This window comes from Melitaea cinxia, chromosome 24, assembly GCF_905220565.1.
Source record: "Melitaea cinxia chromosome 24, ilMelCinx1.1, whole genome shotgun sequence".
Taxonomy (NCBI): domain Eukaryota; kingdom Metazoa; phylum Arthropoda; class Insecta; order Lepidoptera; family Nymphalidae; genus Melitaea; species Melitaea cinxia.
This window is the reverse complement of record NC_059417.1, coordinates 3,808,061-3,829,150: the sequence shown is the minus strand read 5'-3', so window position 1 is coordinate 3,829,150 and position 21,090 is coordinate 3,808,061. Positions and strand designations below refer to the sequence as shown.

The window sequence follows — 21,090 nt, the reverse complement described above, 5'->3', positions numbered from 1 at the left end:
TTGTTAAGTTCTGTTATTATTTTTTTTAGTTATTCATTTTGTGTGTGTGTTATGTTCTGTAAAATGCCGAAAAGAACAAAAGAAGACCGTTTCAAACAGTCAATTGGTTGTCCGCTTTTGGGAATACTTTGAACGGGAGTGAGAAAATAGCGGTCCATTATTATCTGTCAACCACATAGTGGATCGAGTTGTACAGGCACTTGAAATTAGGCGTAATACAGTGTCAAAAATTACTTCAGCCTATCGCAGTCCACTGTTGGACATAGGCCTCCACAAGCTCGTGCCAAAAAATGGCGTGAACTCATGTGTTGCCTATAGTCACCACGCTGGGCAGGTTGGTGACCGCAGGGCCGGCTTTGTCGCACTGAAGACGCTGTTGCCCGTCTTCGGCCTGTGTATTTCAAAGCCAGCAGTTGAATGGTTATCCCGCTATCGGTCGGCTTTATAAGTTTCAAGGTGGTAGCGGAACTGTGTTATCGCCTCCTACGACACCCACGGGAAGAGACGCTGGTGGTTATATTCTTTATTGCCGTAGCCACACAGCTTAGTGTCAAAAATAAGTAAAGAAAAGTATGGTGACACCAATATGGAAGATATAAGTTATCGACTCCCAAAAAGAGGCAAAGGAAATAAATGTTTGGTCGTTGAGGTTGAATATGACTATTAGCGGAGAAATAAGTTGCCCACAGTTTTACAATAATTAATGTCTTTGAAAGGTGCTAAATTATTTAATGGAAGTGTGACATCGTTATGGCGACTTTTAAATAAAATTGGATTTCCATAAAATAAAAAAAGTTAACAAACGGAAAAGTGCGTGAAAACTTTGTGACATTCTTAGAAAAGGCGAAAAACATTACGGATTGGAACGACGTGGTATTCCTTGACTAGACATGGTTGAACGCCAATCATACTGTTGCCAAAGTATGGACAGACGACACTGCTCATTCTTCGACTAAAGTACCGGAGGGTAAAGGCGAACGACTAATAATTTGCCACGTGAGCTGTGTTAATGGGTTTGTCGATAACTCATTTCTCGCGTTTAACACCACCCTTAAAATATTATTTATTCACTATAGCGATGATTAATTTTTAATAAGCAGTTAAATTTTTTTTTTATATAATCGATTAAAGGTTAACCGCATTTGTACTCGATAATCGAATTACATCGATTAATTATGCATGGTCACCTCGCTATAGAGTTAATTTGACATGTGTCACCGTACCCATCTTACGTGAAATAGACTATAAGTGAGTAACGGCCAGTTTCAATACTCTATCTCAGAATTTGCTTACTAGAGGTAGAGTTAACCGCATATAAATTGTGTCAAAAATCTATCGCTAGTAAGCAAAGTTAGAGGAGTATAGAATATTGAAAACGGCTGTAAATGATTTGCTCGACAAAAATGTTAATATTTAACAAATCTTCATTAATAAATCATGTGTTTTATTTCTGAAATTAATCTTCCAGACTATTGATTCCCAAATTGGTCCAGGTGGACCCCACTGGCTCCTTGAGAATCTCGATGGGGCTCTACATTGGAGTGACCAAAAAATGAGAGTTCACAATTGGTAAGCGGAGGTCCACGAAAATTGATCTCAGTAAAACGTGTTAAAAGCGCGGATCCACCATTATGGGCACGGTGGGCATGCCCACGAACTTCAGCCGAAACTTATTTTCCCTAGACTCGATTATTTTATGGAAGTATGGAATGGCTGGCAAAAGAAAGGTCAACAGGTATTCCGGATATTTTCCACGGTTATTAATTTTATTGATTTATGGAACCACCGTCTGAAAATTTAATTCTTTTTTCCCGTACTTAGATGGGACAGCAAATCAAAATGAGCAGCAAAATTTTGAAAGTGGTCTATGAGACAAAAAAGGTTGAGAGCCTCTGTTCTAGACTTACACTTTATAAAAATTACGATAACTTACGTAAAATCACAGACGGCACTTCCGTGGTCCTTGTCTAGTGTTACCGTTAGAACGATAGGAGTTCCGTTGTCCATATAATCTTTGGCCTTGAGAACTGCTGAGCCGGTCATAGCGATTGCATTTCTAGCGATTTCCTATAATAAAGAGTTTATTAATATTTTTGTAGGATAGTGATACTATTAAATTTATTATCTTCCATATAAATCATATCAATGTGTATGCAAAATTAAGTTTTAATGTATGTATGTGTTTTTAATGTATATGTAATATTGTCATGTATGTGCAATATTATTGTACGCGCAATTGTTGCAAATTACAACACTCTTGCAGTCATTGCGTGGTCGTTTGTTTTATGACAGTTACAATTGCTGATCGCTCGCTTATTGTTATATCACTGTGACAAAAATTGGCATCTAAAATTAAACCGTGGGAATTATGATACCAAATATAATATTTGTATTATCTATTTTATTAAGCGTCATCGCTCGTTTACTTTAAGTTTGTATTTATAGCTATAATTGCCTCTTACAAACCCTTTATATGGCACGATGTTCATTTGTAGCGACATCTGTCTTCGAACTCAAAAATCGGCGTATCCTACATCGCGATATCAAAGTTATCAAAGCGATTGAACAATATATACAAGAACCCGACAGCAACCGTCGGAGCGGTAGCCCACCAGATACAACACCCGTCTGGTCGGAGGATCCTCCCTTTGCAATGGCGGACTCTTACCCCAAACTGGTGACCCCGAAGTGACTCTTCACATCTCCAAAGATTTGTACATTTTACAACAGAATTGTTTACTTATGGGGATAGTTTTACTTCCTTTTTTTACTATTAATGAATTACAATATCAAATAATTAATGAACGTACTTTCAACATATCCCTCACTGCCAACTCCGCATTCTTCTGTATGTGCGTCATGTACGCTTGAACTACTTCGAGCGTGTATTCTTCTATCAGTTCTGATACTAACTGAATACCCTGAAAATTTCTTAAAGTTTAATACATGGAATCTTTGAATCTGACTGTTTTAATTTTAAACAAAAAAATTTCATCCGACTGTTTTTTTTTTGTTGTTGTTTTTTTCTAGAATTTTCTTTCATATCAACTAAGTCCTGGCAGAAAATTGACCAGGACATTCTAAATTACAAAATTTAAAGTTGAAATCATACAAACATGCTGCGTAAATAATTTTTTTATATACAATAGATTAATGCTGCTGTAAGATTACGGCATTAAAGAATATAGTCACCCCTCTCTTCTCATGGGTGTCGTAAGAGGCGCCTAAGGGATAACACCATCCACTACCATCTTGGAATTTAAAAAGCCGACTGATGGTGGGATAACCATCCAATTGCTGGCTTTGAAATACACAGGCCGAAGACGGGCAGCAGTGTCTTCGGTGCGACAAAGCCAGCCCTGCGGTCACCAACCCGCCTGCCCAGCGTGGTGACTATGAGCAACACACATGAGTTCACGCCATTTATCGCGCAAACTTGTCGTGTTGTTGAAGGCCTATGTCCAGCAGTGGACTGCGATAAAATTGTCTTACCCTTTGATTAGCGGCAACTTGAGCTTTTAAATCTGACAAATTATCCGCCAAGTTCCTTGTACCAGAACAGCCGGGATATTTACCCGGTTTCATAAGCTCTGAAAATAGTTTACTTGTATAATATAATTTTATCTACACTAATGTTGTAACATTCTACTTATGTTTCCAATACTTGACTTATAATTACTACTGTTATAGCGCAGACAACAAAACACTCAATTTAAGCAATTTCACATGATGGTATAATATCCACATCGATATCGTAAAATCTCATTATAACATCGCGCGCATGCGCGCAGCTGCGCTCTCATTGGTTAGATTTTAATGGCGGCAAAATCACTGTGGACAATACACGAACGCGTGAATTTAATTTAATAAATTAAAAGTTAAAAATGGATAGCGACGATGATATTTGTACGCCTCCGGATATTCTAGAATTGGCAACAAAATTAACTCACAATCTTTTGCCAGAAAAATCTAGAAAATTATATGAAAAATATAATAACTTATTCCGACTCCGTCTACGAGCTCTACTGCTTGCCCCACGACCGCTACAGCTGCTGGATCAATAATTAACATTAACTTTCAAAATTGTACCATCCAAAATTTGAACAATTATTATAAATAAACTATTGTCAGCTTTTACTCTTGTTGTTTGATTAATTGCATTAGTGAAGATAAAGTAGTGTATGCAACTGCATATAACACGGGTATTAAAACACTCGTTACTATTATGAAACTCGCTGCGCTCGTTTCATAAACTCACACTCGTGTTTTAATACCCTTCATTATATGACAGTTGCATAAACTACTATTATAATGTACAAAATCGCCAACAAAATCCGGACAAAACCATAGCATAATTCATATGAAGAATATATATTTATATAATATATATATATATTTTAAAAAATTATAATTTTTTTTTAATTTAAAGGTTTAGTACGAGTTTCAGCAATTTAAGTATTTGCAGCTCTAGTTTGGACGTATATTGTATATGCATGTATTGTATACTACAGCATGTGATATAGAAATAGTGGCTGCTAATATTACGCAGGTGAAACATAACGGTAACATAGTGATGGACATACGTATGCTCAAGCGAGCGCACATTTTCTTTCTCTCATAGCCAGTTACGTTTCGTATATCTAAGACAGTGCAGGCCTATTGAAAAAGAAGTTTTACTTCAGTCGTTTGGTCTAAAGCACCCTTTTTTTGGCTGTGATCTTTTATAAAGTTATGGTACATCCCCAGTCGGGGCTGCTCCAGATTTTGAGAATTGAATCTACTACCTGCAGTCAGTTCTTCCTCATTGAACGTCCCCCCATCAACGAGCAGCATGGACCGGAAGGCGGCGCCCTCCTGCTGCAGGGCGGTGGAGTGCGGCGGCATGGAGCCCGGGGTCAGACCGCCGATGTCGGCGTGGTGACCGCGGGACGCCACGAAGAATATCGGACGTTTGTTAGACCTACAAACATTAATAAGGAATGATGGAAAATCTTTACTAATATTGTAAAGCTGAAGAGTTTTTAAAGTCAAAACTTTTTTATGTATTTTTAAGGTTTTTAAAGTAATCCTTACTTTTTATTCTTTTATTAATTAAACTTACTTATGAAACACGGGTGTAATGACGGTCAAATCTGGTAAATGAGATCCTCCAGCCTTCGGGTGGTTAGCCAACAACACGTCGCCTGGCTTTATCGAGTCTCCGCGGACTTTCATCTTAAATATTATAAATATAAAATATCAATAGCTTGTCCTTAATTAAAGTTTTTAAGTTCTCATAAAAAAAAACGAAGTGTGCTTTACACCACACGACTGAAGTTAAACTTCCTATCTTCACTTAATTATATCGCCCTCTCAAATTCCGTTAGCCTCACTTGATCACACTATTCGTAACACTCTCGTCACGCATTTACCAGCTTACTCCCGAAGTCAAGCGTGCGTAAAAAAGTTTAACTTCAAAAATTACGAATAATTTAACTTTAAGAAGAAAGTGAAGGTAAAAATTCTTGTGTGATCGGGCGAGGCTAACAGATGTTGAGAAGGAGATATAAGTTAGTGAAGATAGAAAGAGAGATAGTTACGTTTCGTAAGTTTTACTTCAGTCGTGTGTTCTAAATCTGAAGCACACTCGTTTTTACGGATCAACTAGTTTTCAATAATCTTTAAAACTTGGCTGGACGAATACTTTTAAAGAGTAAAAGACGTTTATAATGAACGTTGGCGTACGTTCACAAATGCGTGTGCACTCCTGGGTAAAGTGAATAATAGTGTTTCTTAAATCTCATATTCTAACCTGATATTGCACAGTCTCCTGCATGGCTCCCAAGTGGACGGGTATGTGCGGAGCGTTAGAGACGAGCCCGCCGTCGGGCCCGAACAAGGCGCACGAGAAGTCCAAGCGCTCCTTTATGTTCACGGATATTGACGTTCTTTGGAGGACTCTAGAATTATTAAAAATATATTTGTTAAATTATATCTTTCTAAATATCTAAATATATATATAATAATAACTAAAAATATCTAAATATATAAAATATAATATATAAATTTTCTAAACATTTGTAGAGCAGACTTTAAGCTAGACTTTAAATCCACGAAATAAAATTTTGCTTGCAGTTATGTCAATGTTGATATGTTACATAAATTGACATTCAATTATAATAAAATCCAAAAGCGCTCCAAACAATTAAAATAACTTACCTGCCCATCTGTTCCGCGATAGACATGAACCTGTGCGAGAATATGCTCAACTGAACAGCTTCTAGCTCTGAGGTGACCACTTTAGGCTGACCAGCGCCGATTGTGATGCGAATGTTCCCATGTTTGGTTATATCTGCTCGACTACCTGAAATATATAATAATTGGCTATCCGTTCTTGGAAATTTATATAAATACGACATAGATTTATAAACATTATTTTTTAGTTATTACGATTTGATCCTCTAAGATCTTCTAAAGACCCAATTTCCTATATGCAAGAAACCAATTCCTATTGTTCGACTTTTTCTTTTTTTTTTATACAATGATAGGCTTGCCTTTGACCACTATTTCATCTAATAATAAGTGAAAATGCGGTCTTAGATGGAGCACGCTTAGCTAGAAGTAACCTATTCACTCGCGACTTAAAGATCGCTAGATTACAGTTTTCTAGAAACACAGACGCTGGTAGAGAGTTCCATTTTTTCATTCATATTTCATTCTTCGATTATATTAGGTGTGCGTAAATGTTAGGCTTAAATTGTCATACAAATTAGAAACATGTCTGGTTTAGTAACATCTCAAAGTTAACTAAAGTAGAAATTAGGTATATTAATTTTGTTTCTGATTTCCTTAATTTTTGTTCCTTAATCGTTGATGGTAGAAGAGATCATTTGCCAGCAACAGATCTGTTTTACTCATCCTCATTTATTAATAGAAACTAACGACTTTCTTTAGCCGACCGATGGCGGGATAACCATCCAACTGCTGGCTTTGAAATACACAGACCGAAACGGGCAGCAGCGTCTTCGGTGCGACAAAGCCAGCCCTGTGGTCACCAAACCGCCTGCCCAGCGTGATGAATATGGGCAACATACACGAGTTCACGCCATTTTTGGCGCGAACTTGTGGAGGCCTATTACCAGCAGTGAACTGCAATAGGCTGAAGTGATGATGATGAACGACTTTCTTACTGACTGACTCACTTGAAAATTTAACCATCTTCGGTAAAAGTCGTTAACCAACCTTTGGTAAATAAAGAAATATAAGCGAACACATTCCTTAAATATACCCCTAAAACCCACATTCTCCACAATTCAAGATAATTTTTGTCCAGCGCTATGATACCAACTACCTTCTACATTTTCTTCATAATGACAGCTGACAACTCACCAGGTTCCACAAGTATGGTAGATAAGCTGTCCATTATAATGGCTGGTCCCTGAATTACTTGATCAGGCAATAAATTTTCAAGCAAATATATTGCCGTATCTTGATAACCACCTTCGAAGTACACTTTAACCATCTGAAAGAATAATTTGACGGTAAAGAATTTAATTTAAAACTGGTTCATATATTAAAAACGATTGGTTTTGCTTACGTAAGTAAGAACGAATATTTATCTTTATAGGATCTTAGTTAGATCTCAGAAGATCTGAGGATGAAATGAAATGAAAATATTAACTTTGCCATAAGGTCACACACTTAATGAACGTCAAAAATACGTAATATATAATAAACAAAAAAAAAAAACTTAAAAAATTAAAATAAAAGAAAATTAAGGTAACAAAAATATCAATCAATAAAATAAATTTAAAACACTTTTTTTTTCAGTTATAAAGTAGAAAGATTTACAGACGAGAAGCTCTGACTATGCATTCGATGAATTTTATATTTTTACAATTTCAAAGGTTATAAATAATTTTATATAGAGAATCAGTTGTTAATAAAATACATAAAAATGTCTACCTTTTCGACAGGAGGTTTCACCCCTTTGCCACTGGGCAGCACTTTCTCCTCAGCTACAACGCTCTTCCCAACACCTCGCACTCGAACATCGTCTACCAAAACATCTCGACCCGATAGCGTGAAGCCAAATTCGTTCTTGTACCTATTGTAATTGGAAATATAATTAACCTACAAGGATACATTGAAGAGGAGAGAGGATAACCAGTACTTTTGAATAGTTATACTTTTTAAAAGTAAATGTAATTTTGTTGTAACATAATACCCAAATTAGAGGTCAATCAACCCTCTGTCTGATGGCATTTTAATTTAGCCATAGCTTATAGTCCAAATAGTTTAACAGATTTTAAGTAATCACGTGATATTTTTTAAAAACTTTCTAACCCCCTACCTTAATGATATGCGCTGAGGTTTTGGGCTAACCCCCCCCCCATACCTAGTAATCACCTTAAAAATATTTATATTTAATTATTAAAATTAGGCATCATGATACAAATTTCCAGACAAGGGTTAACGTTGCAAGGTGTTGGTGTTTGTTTTTTGGTTTAGGAAAACCTCTCTTTGTGTGACAACTGTTCTGGTGTAATAGTGCTAGTAGTCACCTACAACACCGACGGTTTGCAGGTTCGGTTCACACTCGGGATTGATACTTGATATGTACAAATATTTCTTTCTGGTTTGGATGTCTGTCGTTGTGAGTTTCCCCTCGTTATCTCGAAGAGCACGTTAAGCCGTCGGTCCCAGTTGTTATCATAAATAGATAGCGACCGTTACTTATAGTAGGAAACATATCCGCCAACCCGCACTGGAGCAGCGTGGTGGATTAAGCTCCAATCTTTCTCACTTGGGGGGAGGGGCCTATGCCCAGCAGTGGGATGTTACTGGCTGAATCCGTGCATACCCCTCCTTATGATATTTTGTGATTTTTCCTCCTACACTCCCCCCTTCCCCTTAAGCCTCACGTGACTAATGGAAGACCCCTAATACCTATCTGATTTTAAAATATATCTGCGACTTTAAAAATATACTTAAAATATATATAAACAATTAAAACAAACCTATCAACGAATGCAGCATAGAAGTCGCCATGTTTCATGGTTTGAGACTCTTTACTGGACGGAGACACCATGAGCGCGCAGTCGGTGCCCGCGTAACGCAAGTGAAGGTACGGCTCCACTACTATTTGAGAGTCTGTGAAACCCTGCACAGATAATAAATTATTAAGTTACATTAAAATGATAATTTATTGCTTTAGCGATTCCCGAAAAATGTCTCATTAACAAGAAAACGGTTCATACTCAACCACCTTCAAAAGATTATGAATCTCATTTTGCTGGCCCGGAAATACTTACAACATAATCAACGCAACAACATAGTAAATGCACAGCGGACGCCATTTATGTGGCCTGTACATTTTTCATGTGCGGGAGTCGAACCCACGAGCATTGTCGCATTAGTAAGTTGCTGTGAATACTGTACGAATGTATCGTCGTATCATTCGTTTTATCATTTTTGTGTTAGTCGTAGGGCGCAGGTATAGCATAAATATGATGTGAAGTAACTTCTACAGCAGCATTAAAGTGATTTAGATAGCTGAATTATCTCTTTTTCCCAAATTTAATTTAAACTTTCTCCTACTATCCTTCCTTTCTTTAGCCACTGTAATATTTTTGAAGTTAAACTTCTTTTAGTATGCTTGACTTGGGGAGTAAGCTGGTGAATACGTAACGAGAGCGTTACAAAAAGTGTGATCGGGCGAGGCGAACGGAGCAAAAGAGAGAGGTTTCCTATATCTAAGACACAATGCAGGCCTATTGGTCACAAGTTTTACTTCTGTCGTGTTGTCTTAGGCACACTCGTTTTTTTTCCTCTAATGCTAAAAGTGTGTATTACTGATGGAAAATGCTAAAAGTGCCGCGAAACTCCCGCTACTCGTTTGCTATTCACAATAAAGAAACATTACTTTGGTTTAGCCTATGTTTAAATCGAAGTAGTGCCCAAGTTAGTCTTGTAGTTTAGCCTTGTCGTTTTGATATATTTAGTTATTTTTCCACACACCCATCCACCACTTAGGTTTACAGCCTAACCGATGGAACTAAAATTAAAAGCATTTGAAACAAATTCACCTGAGCCCTGAGTTTGTCCCTGCAGACGGCCGCCAGCTTGTCTAACTGCGCGTCCAGCTGTGGGAAGCTGTTGGGGCAGTACACCAGCGCGGAGGGCTCTTGAGCCTCCTCCACTACATCTGCAAGCGCCATGCCGTATGCTGACAGGATACCTAGTAAAATAAAAATATTTGACTAAGTTTTACGTATTTAGATATATTTACTTTCTCATGTCCAATCTGCCAATTTTAGGCCTCTCATCTCCAATCTGCCATTTCCAATTTCTCATTTCCAATATTCCATTTTCAACCTTATAACTCTAATCTTTCATATTCAATAGCCATATTTAGAGCAAGAGATTTCCTACTGTGCTCTGCCTCAGTGAAGGTAAGGCCTCCGGTCGCCTGGTGGCGAGCAGCAGTGTGGAAAGTAAGTGGGCACTCACCGGCGTACCTGTGCACGAGCACGGCGGGCACGGCCAGGCGGCGCGCCACGGCGCACGCGTGCTGGCCGCCCGCGCCGCCGAAGACAACTGACAAGTGGGCACTCACCGGCGTACCTGTGCACGAGCACGGCGGGCACGGCCAGGCGGCGCGCCACGGCGCACGCGTGCTGGCCGCCCGCGCCGCCGAAGACAACTGACAAGTGGGCACTCACCGGCGTACCTGTGCACGAGCACGGCGGGCACGGCCAGGCGGCGCGCCACGGCGCACGCGTGCTGGCCGCCCGCGCCGCCGAAGACAACTGACAAGTGGGCACTCACCGGCGTACCTGTGCACGAGCACGGCGGGCACGGCCAGGCGGCGCGCCACGGCGCACGCGTGCTGGCCGCCCGCGCCGCCGAAGACAACTGACAAGTGGGCACTCACCGGCGTACCTGTGCACGAGCACGGCGGGCACGGCCAGGCGGCGCGCCACGGCGCACGCGTGCTGGCCGCCCGCGCCGCCGAAGACAACTGACAAGTGGGCACTCACCGGCGTACCTGTGCACGAGCACGGCGGGCACGGCCAGGCGGCGCGCCACGGCGCACGCGTGCTGGCCGCCCGCGCCGCCGAAGACAACTGACAAGTGGGCACTCACCGGCGTACCTGTGCACGAGCACGGCGGGCACGGCCAGGCGGCGCGCCACGGCGCACGCGTGCTGGCCGCCCGCGCCGCCGAAGACAACTGACAAGTGGGCACTCACCGGCGTACCTGTGCACGAGCACGGCGGGCACGGCCAGGCGGCGCGCCACGGCGCACGCGTGCTGGCCGCCCGCGCCGCCGAAGACAACTGACAAGTGGGCACTCACCGGCGTACCTGTGCACGAGCACGGCGGGCACGGCCAGGCGGCGCGCCACGGCGCACGCGTGCTGGCCGCCCGCGCCGCCGAAGACAACTGACAAGTGGGCACTCACCGGCGTACCTGTGCACGAGCACGGCGGGCACGGCCAGGCGGCGCGCCACGGCGCACGCGTGCTGGCCGCCCGCGCCGCCGAAGACAACTGACAAGTGGGCACTCACCGGCGTACCTGTGCACGAGCACGGCGGGCACGGCCAGGCGGCGCGCCACGGCGCACGCGTGCTGGCCGCCCGCGCCGCCGAAGACAACTGACAAGTGGGCACTCACCGGCGTACCTGTGCACGAGCACGGCGGGCACGGCCAGGCGGCGCGCCACGGCGCACGCGTGCTGGCCGCCCGCGCCGCCGAAGACAACTGACAAGTGGGCACTCACCGGCGTACCTGTGCACGAGCACGGCGGGCACGGCCAGGCGGCGCGCCACGGCGCACGCGTGCTGGCCGCCCGCGCCGCCGAAGACAACTGACAAGTGGGCACTCACCGGCGTACCTGTGCACGAGCACGGCGGGCACGGCCAGGCGGCGCGCCACGGCGCACGCGTGCTGGCCGCCCGCGCCGCCGAAGACAACTGACAAGTGGGCACTCACCGGCGTACCTGTGCACGAGCACGGCGGGCACGGCCAGGCGGCGCGCCACGGCGCACGCGTGCTGGCCGCCCGCGCCGCCGAAGACAACTGACAAGTGGGCACTCACCGGCGTACCTGTGCACGAGCACGGCGGGCACGGCCAGGCGGCGCGCCACGGCGCACGCGTGCTGGCCGCCCGCGCCGCCGAAGACAACTGACAAGTGGGCACTCACCGGCGTACCTGTGCACGAGCACGGCGGGCACGGCCAGGCGGCGCGCCACGGCGCACGCGTGCTGGCCGCCCGCGCCGCCGAAGACAACTGACAAGTGGGCACTCACCGGCGTACCTGTGCACGAGCACGGCGGGCACGGCCAGGCGGCGCGCCACGGCGCACGCGTGCTGGCCGCCCGCGCCGCCGAAGACAACTGACAAGTGGGCACTCACCGGCGTACCTGTGCACGAGCACGGCGGGCACGGCCAGGCGGCGCGCCACGGCGCACGCGTGCTGGCCGCCCGCGCCGCCGAAGACAACTGACAAGGGGGCACTCACCGGCGTACCTGTGCACGAGCACGGCGGGCACGGCCAGGCGGCGCGCCACGGCGCACGCGTGCTGGCCGCCCGCGCCGCCGAAGACAACTGACAAGTGGGCACTCACCGGCGTACCTGTGCACGAGCACGGCGGGCACGGCCAGGCGGCGCGCCACGGCGCACGCGTGCTGGCCGCCCGCGCCGCCGAAGACAACTGACAAGTGGGCACTCACCGGCGTACCTGTGCACGAGCACGGCGGGCACGGCCAGGCGGCGCGCCACGGCGCACGCGTGCTGGCCGCCCGCGCCGCCGAAGACAACTGACAAGTGGGCACTCACCGGCGTACCTGTGCACGAGCACGGCGGGCACGGCCAGGCGGCGCGCCACGGCGCACGCGTGCTGGCCGCCCGCGCCGCCGAAGACAACTGACAAGTGGGCACTCACCGGCGTACCTGTGCACGAGCACGGCGGGCACGGCCAGGCGGCGCGCCACGGCGCACGCGTGCTGGCCGCCCGCGCCGCCGAAGACAACTGACAAGTGGGCACTCACCGGCGTACCTGTGCACGAGCACGGCGGGCACGGCCAGGCGGCGCGCCACGGCGCACGCGTGCTGGCCGCCCGCGCCGCCGAAGACAACTGACAAGTGGGCACTCACCGGCGTACCTGTGCACGAGCACGGCGGGCACGGCCAGGCGGCGCGCCACGGCGCACGCGTGCTGGCCGCCCGCGCCGCCGAAGACAACTGACAAGTGGGCACTCACCGGCGTACCTGTGCACGAGCACGGCGGGCACGGCCAGGCGGCGCGCCACGGCGCACGCGTGCTGGCCGCCCGCGCCGCCGAAGACAACTGACAAGTGGGCACTCACCGGCGTACCTGTGCACGAGCACGGCGGGCACGGCCAGGCGGCGCGCCACGGCGCACGCGTGCTGGCCGCCCGCGCCGCCGAAGACAACTGACAAGTGGGCACTCACCGGCGTACCTGTGCACGAGCACGGCGGGCACGGCCAGGCGGCGCGCCACGGCGCACGCGTGCTGGCCGCCCGCGCCGCCGAAGACAACTGACAAGTGGGCACTCACCGGCGTACCTGTGCACGAGCACGGCGGGCACGGCCAGGCGGCGCGCCACGGCGCACGCGTGCTGGCCGCCCGCGCCGCCGAAGACAACTGACAAGTGGGCACTCACCGGCGTACCTGTGCACGAGCACGGCGGGCACGGCCAGGCGGCGCGCCACGGCGCACGCGTGCTGGCCGCCCGCGCCGCCGAAGACAACTGACAAGTGGGCACTCACCGGCGTACCTGTGCACGAGCACGGCGGGCACGGCCAGGCGGCGCGCCACGGCGCACGCGTGCTGGCCGCCCGCGCCGCCGAAGCACGCCAGCGCGTGCGCGCGCGCGTCGTAGCCGCGGGCGGTGGTCAGCGCCCTGCGGGCAGAGGTCGTCAGAGTGCGGGCAGGACACGCACCGAGCTCGTATTGTATATACATATATTTAGTCGACGAAAAAGTAGTCAAGTAACTACGCATTATCAAAGATTACTCAAAAAGTAATTATCAGATTTCGATAAAATTTAAATGTGACCACATGATAAACATCAGCTTCCGATTAAATTAAAAATTATTAAAATCGGTACACCCAGTAAAAAGTTATGCAGATTTTCGAGAGTTTCGCTCGATTTCTCTGAGATCCCATCATCAAATCCTGGTTTCCTTATCATGGTACAAAACTAGGAATATCTCCTTTCCAACAAAAAAAGAATTATCAAAATCGGTATATCCAATAAAAAGTTATGTTCTACGTTGTATATATAACCAAATTTGTATATTAATATCTGTACAAAAATTTTAAGTGCAATAAAGAATATAATATAATACAACGTAGATCGACGAAAAAAAGTGTCAAGTAAAAACGCATTATTAGATATAACTCGAAAAGTAGTAGTTAGATGTCAAATAAGAAAAGTAGTAGTTAGATGTCAAATAAGAAAAGTAGTAGTTAGATGTCAAATAAATTTAAATGGGACCAAATGACACACACCCTTCGACCACCACCGACCACCTTTAGATTAAAAATTTTTTTGTCGAAATCGGTTCACCCAGTCAAAAGTTCTGAAGTCACATACATTAAAAAAAATACAGTCGAATTGAGAACCTCCTCCTTTTTTGGAAGTCGGTTAATAAAAAACGCACGCCGTATATAGTCTGGCTAATGAAAGTAGATACTGAAAAAACGCAGTATATTAAATAAAAAAACACATTCTGGTAACTTCAAAGACAAGACTTCATCTTGTTGATTTGTTTTCTTTAAACTTTAGTATTACCATACTCTGATTCCGATTCTTCCCAATCTCTTTTAAAATCGCCGAAATTTGTCAATGTTTATAGCAATATTTATGTTGCCGAGTATTTATATTGTCCTAAATTCTAATTGTGTTTTCAGACGTAGTTATTGGATTAATTAAGGTTTTGCATTGGTTTTAATATTATTTATATTTAAATCTTAGTAGGTTACGGCTAGATATTCCCGATTAAAGAGGTAATATACCCGATGGTGGGAACCCTGCAGACCCTAGTGTTGTCATTTAAAAAGTATGCAAAAAAAATCGAGTATCTACTTTCGTTAGCCAGACACTAGTAGGTAACAAATGTTTTATGTAGTAAAAGTGGCATGGACAACTGGCCCGTGGATGTTGTTTATATAATATAAAAAAGGATTACGCACTTGTTAAGATGTTATACTATCAATGCACTGAGGCGGTATCTCCACATAAAAGCCGCTTGTTTAGCTAGCAGTTCTTAAAAAATAAAAATAAAAAACAACAAGTTGAAGCTTTTGAATATCTGTCTGAATAGATAAAAACTACGACATCAAGCTGAACATTTTTTTTATTTTATTTTTTTGGTATTTTTTACTGTCAGAACAAGGACAAAATAAAATCGATATTTGCATGAAAAATGTATATCACAAAGAAATCTATCTGTGGATTTCAAAAGGATTAAATTGTAGATTGAGATATACCTGATCGGACGACACATAGCTTCATTTGCTACGTTAAGGAATCCCATTGCTACTTCTTCCATAGTCATCTGCAATAAAAAAAAAAAAAAAATAAAACTTAACATATAAAAATCGTCTATTAATTTGGAGATCTAATACTACTTCAGTTTAGCCTTCTAGTTCCGATAAATGCTATGGTAACACAAGATAATTATACACAAATAGTTAAAACTATCCATTTCCATCATCTAAAACTAGAAATCGTATATTTCAATATTAAATAATAAAATCTTCGTAATATCATTTTATTTTTATTTTATTTATTATGTTTAAATATTGTATAAATGTTTAAACATCGGGCAAACGTTTTGACTTTTGTAGATTTTCACACAAAGACTACTGGACTGATTGCAATGAAACTTGGTTCCTAGTAAACCTTAACTGAGGTAGGGCACAGCAGGAATTTCCTGTTTCAAGCAGTTTTCCTGTTCACCTGTTTTCAAGCAGTATTGTGTTCCTGTTGGTGAGAGAGGTGACCAGAGCTCCTGGGGTATTGGAGATTGGGTCGGCAAGGCGCTTGCGATGCTTCTGGTGTTGCAGGCGTCTATAAGCTACGGTAATCTCTTACCATCAGATGAGCCATACGCTTTCTTGTCGAACTAGTGGTATAAAAAAAACCCAAAATCATTGAAGAAATAAGTCGGGTTTAAAAGTAGTGACTTATAGTCTAATAAATGTAGATAAGAACTTTGATGGAATATTGGGAAAAAAGTAAGTTACGAAGAAAAATTCGCTATTTCTTATCCTGACATAGGTAAATATGTTATGCGGATAAAATCACAAGGCTGGCATAGTAGAACTGGTGGAACAGAAGAAACGGCTATGCATGTACTTCTCTACTGTCTAGGTGTAGCGGCTTACCGGGCACAACATCTTGGCACCCTGAAGACACTTCCGGAGATCTTCAAGAAGCCAAAAAGACTTCTGAAGTTTCTGGAGGAGCTTGGGTGGCAGGAGTGAATAGATTATTCCCACACACGCAAAATAGGCGCAAAGTCGTCGAGTTTCGGAAACCAGCCCGTGCTTACCGTACCATACCATACCAAGATACAAATAATCCAATATGACATACCTCCTTACCTCCATCTTCTTTCAGAAAACTGTTAATCTCATCAGTTAACTTCGCAAAAGCAGTGACTGTTGCTGCCCTGTCCAACGGTTCGTTTTCATTAGGACCGAATATTTTTGGGAAATATTCCGGTAGAAGGCGTCCTAAGATTAAAGCAATTATTGACTATCAATTTATCAATAAATCAAGTACATTAATATGAGTACATATGTTAAATTGAAACCAATAACAATATTATTACGTACTTGCTATATTTATTTATTTATGACAGAACATTTATCTGATTACATCATAATAATAATAATAATTAAGATTTAGAAATATCGTTATGATAATCAAAAATTTTAGAAACATAAAATGAAGAAAGATTAATTGTCATCAATTGAACGACAGAAAAAAATTAAAATCTCTGTCAGGATTTCAAAAAAAAAAAAAATATTTGCATGTCAGCTGCAGAACGCGACTGGAGTTTTCTCCTTAGGAACGATCACCAGGATGTTTAAATGTATATTTATCTCTTTCTCGCAAGAGACGCTACGAGATCACTATTAAGAGCCATTTCACAATTTTACGCTCTGCAAGTTTAGGTAAATTTGGTCGCATCGCGCGAGTCGTACGAGCCGCGCGATCTTTGTGCTAGTACGTATAGTGTGACAACCAAAAGACCATCGTGATCATTTTCTGATGTATAATAAAAATTATAACTATGGTATAAAATGTTTTTTACATAATTAATTTGTTGAAAATTTCAAGTATGTTATATAACAACAGTCAATAAATTTAAAATAAAATTAAAAAAATCAATTTTATGAAACAATTTTTTTAAATTGATTTAGTTTTTTCAGTTTACGAATGAATCTAATATTTACGATATGAATAAAAAAAGCATTTAATGACATCGACACCGAAAAACATATTAATTAACAAATAACAAGACAAACAGATTGAAATGCCTATTTGTATTGATAGTGTGAGAAAAGAAAATTAAATTATACATTTGTTTACAGAAATTATCATTATATTATTTTACAGTCATTTTCGTAATATGTTTATTTTATTTATATTTTATTATGAAAGTATCAAATGCGTTTTATCCGCTATAACAACAGGCGCTTGGCGCGTGTGAGCGAAAGAGACGGCTGCGCAGAATTTGGCGTGGACCTTACCTCTAAGAGCGCTAGCGCTCGACTGATTTACCGGGCTTGATGCGTGGCAATATATACTATCTTTTTATTATTTAATATAAAATGTATTAAAAATAATTACATCTTTTAATTATTTTTTTTGTATTCCTTAATGATGTAAGTTTACTTTGATGAAGATAGTTCGTTAAAATTTCTTAGTTTTCTAAGAGAAATATCGCTTTTAAAATTGTACTTATTTGGAAAATATTCGTAACTTTAAATTTTTTTTATCGTTTAATAGAGATACAAATGGAATAAAAATCTATGATAGTGGACAACAAAATTATATTCCACATATTATGATATTTTTTTAAAATGGTTTCAACGTAGAGGTTATTGAAAAGTAGGACTTCAAAGTATACATTGCGACCGTTTACCCAGGGAGGAGGCTGATGAAAAGGTTAATAATTTTATACACATAATATAAATCAAAATTCTGATCTGACTATGGACTACAACAAAGGTTGCTCTATTATATTTCAAGAATATAAATTACATTATTGCATCCAACACTGAGATTAACGACGTCAAAATATTACAATTTCGCGGATTGTTACCGATTTTTGTGAAATGGCTCTTAAGACAGAGTGGCATTACTGTTTCAATTTCTTTCCCCATATTTTTCAAACGAGCCTTATGTCGTTTCTTAATGAGTAAACTCCTAAGATATAAGGGTTCCCCGAGCCTCAACCGCTTATAACCGCTCTGGTGTAGCGGTGCGAGTAGTCACCCAAAACACTGACGGTTTGCGGGTTCGAATCCCGCTCGGGATGGATATTTTTATTTGTACAGATATTCTTTCGGGTTTGGATGTCTATCCCTGTGTGCCTCCTCACCGTGCCTCGGAGAGTATTTTAAGCCCTCGGCCCCGGTTGTTATCATGTACACCTGATAGCGATCGTTACTCATACTGGGGCCTATATCCGCCGACCTACAGTGGAGCAACCATAGCATAATAATGATATCTATAATAAACACTTCACACTCAATGGCCCCCAGTAGGTTTTTGTCCTGTGTCGGGAGTCCGGAAATACACACAATATCAAACATCTATACGGCCAATACAAATGTCTGTCGTGAGCGGGAATCGAACCCGCGACCGCCAGCGCAACAGCCAGTGCTGTGAGCGCTGCGCCAACGCGTCGTCAGCGTGAGCTCCATTCCTGAACACGCGAGCGGCTCACCCAGCAGCAGGTTGGCGTCGGTGACGGTGAGCGGGCCGCCCTTGCGGTAGCAGGCGGGGCCGGGCTCCGCGCCCGCCGACTGCGGGCCCGCCGCGAACAGCCCCGCGCGGAACTGCAGCACCGACCCGCCGCCCGCCGCCACCGTGTTGATGTCTGCGCGACCGCACGCTTACTTAATGTAATGTAGTGTAATGTAATTACTTAATGCTTCTAATCTGAGTTTTGTGGTTTGTGCTGTGTGGCTACGGCACCAAAGAATATAACCACCCCCTCTCTTCCCGTGGGTGTCGTAAGAGGCGACTTAAGAAGCCGACCGATGGCGGGATAACCGTCCAACTGCTGGCTTTCAAACACACGGGCCGAAGACGGGCAGCAGCGTCTTCGGTGCGACAAAGCCAGCCCTGCGGTCACCAACCCGCCTGCCCAGCGTGATGACTATGGGCAAAACACATGAGTTCGCGCATTTTTGGCGTGAACTTGCGGAGGCCTATGTCCAGCAGTGGACTACAATAGGCTGGAATGATGAATCAGAGTTTTAGAATAGTAGTGCGTGCGTGTGTGTGTATGTCTGCGTGTGTGCATATAAATATATTATACACACACGGTCGTGTTCCTATGGTAAGGAACTTAAGGCTTATGTTACAGTCAATCGGGGTAGCTTTGACCGATCGTTACTATATTTTTTTTTGCTAACTTTAACAATGTTAAATATGAGACACAAGAGTTAACTTAATATGTGGTCTCAGGTTGGTTTTCATACTCTCCAGTTATTTAACGTCTGTAAAAATCATAATATGTATCAAAAACTGGCAATTTTGTTGTGTGTCAAAGTTTTATGGGCAACTTTGACACAGATGAGATCTGTCGCAGGAATCATAACTTTTAAACATTTTATAGCTTTAGGGTAACATTAGTTTATGTTTTTATCTTTTTAATAAATGTTAGATGCAGTGAAGTCATAGACAAGTCAATAAAACCATAAAGTTGTAATTCTATCTTTATTTAAACTCTTTGGTAACCACAATTAAAATCAACATTATAACATTTTTGGATCATAACTTTGGAAAGCGGTTTTATTTTCATCGGAATCAATTGCTTCACTTACAAGCTAGATATATTTAAGCTGTTTAAGAGCCTATTCACCCCACTCCATATAGAGCAAGTCATCTTCCAAATGATAAACTTCAAGATATTTGATTTTGATTTTGTCTGTATCCACAGTTGATACTATGTCATCAAACTTAATTTTTGCTACTTCTTTTTTATCTGGCCACTTCCACCCCCCATATATTGACTTGGTCATAGCCGCAATTTCATAATATGGAGGCAACGACGATGCGACTTTATCTGAGAATATCCTTTATCTCTAAATACGACTGTGGTTCCAGCCTTAATTGGAGCAAATTTCGAAGTGTTGTTCAATGATATGGGTTTCACCTTTTCAGCGCATTCAGATATCCATTCTATTTCTCCAGTCTCATCCATAATTAAATACTCTTCTATAACTTCATTGCCTATATCTAAGTCCATTGCCATATCTTCAATTTCTAAAGACACATTTATATTTGATTCTATTTCTGTATCTTTACTTGTTTGTTTTGAGGTTGATGATTGGTTGATTATATTTTCTATTTCATCACAATCTTTTCCTTTATTCGGTCAAGTGGATACGACTATACCGGGTGATTTTGAAAGCGTTTTGGAAACGAAAATTTTGAATTATTTATCAATAACAGAAGCTATATATAACGTTAATTTAATAATATATGTATTTTTTTTTCTTCATCAAAGTCGATATTCATATCGTTTACAGACAAAAAGTGAGAACCAGTAGGAGCGCTACACGGTAGGTACATTCTAAAAATATAAATACTATACGTTTTAATATCGAGTCACAAAATCGTATTAGCCAATAAAAACAAAGCTACCAAGTTGCGCCGGAGTCGACCAATGACGGCATTGCTCACCTGTAATCGTCGGCGTCCCGCGTCCCTGGCTTTCAGTAGGTCAGTAATACCATAACGGTTCATGCGTAAACAAGGTCAAGGACGTTTAAATTATTATTCGCCGGAGTTTGAAGATGTTCTTGAGTACTTCGAGCGCGATCCCC

At 43.1% G+C, this 21,090-nt stretch overlaps 1 protein-coding gene across 1 annotated transcript in view; it reads right to left on the bottom strand.

The window, feature by feature from the left end:
• The window catches only part of LOC123665655 (5-oxoprolinase), a 35,171-nt gene that overhangs the window by 7,127 nt on the left and 6,954 nt on the right, over positions 1-21,090 (bottom strand). The window contains exons 7-22 of the mRNA XM_045599928.1: positions 18,981-19,133; positions 16,624-16,755; positions 16,376-16,386; positions 15,505-15,572; positions 13,778-13,911; positions 10,068-10,219; positions 9,000-9,142; positions 7,945-8,086; positions 7,369-7,501; positions 6,199-6,343; positions 5,792-5,939; positions 5,102-5,214; positions 4,785-4,960; positions 3,493-3,590; positions 2,811-2,921; positions 1,934-2,067 (exon numbers count right to left, since the gene is read on the bottom strand). Coding sequence (XP_045455884.1) covers positions 1,934-2,067; positions 2,811-2,921; positions 3,493-3,590; positions 4,785-4,960; positions 5,102-5,214; positions 5,792-5,939; positions 6,199-6,343; positions 7,369-7,501; positions 7,945-8,086; positions 9,000-9,142; positions 10,068-10,219; positions 13,778-13,911; positions 15,505-15,572; positions 16,376-16,386; positions 16,624-16,755; positions 18,981-19,133 — 1,993 coding nt within the window. The remainder of the gene's footprint in view (positions 1-1,933; positions 2,068-2,810; positions 2,922-3,492; positions 3,591-4,784; positions 4,961-5,101; positions 5,215-5,791; positions 5,940-6,198; positions 6,344-7,368; positions 7,502-7,944; positions 8,087-8,999; positions 9,143-10,067; positions 10,220-13,777; positions 13,912-15,504; positions 15,573-16,375; positions 16,387-16,623; positions 16,756-18,980; positions 19,134-21,090) is intronic.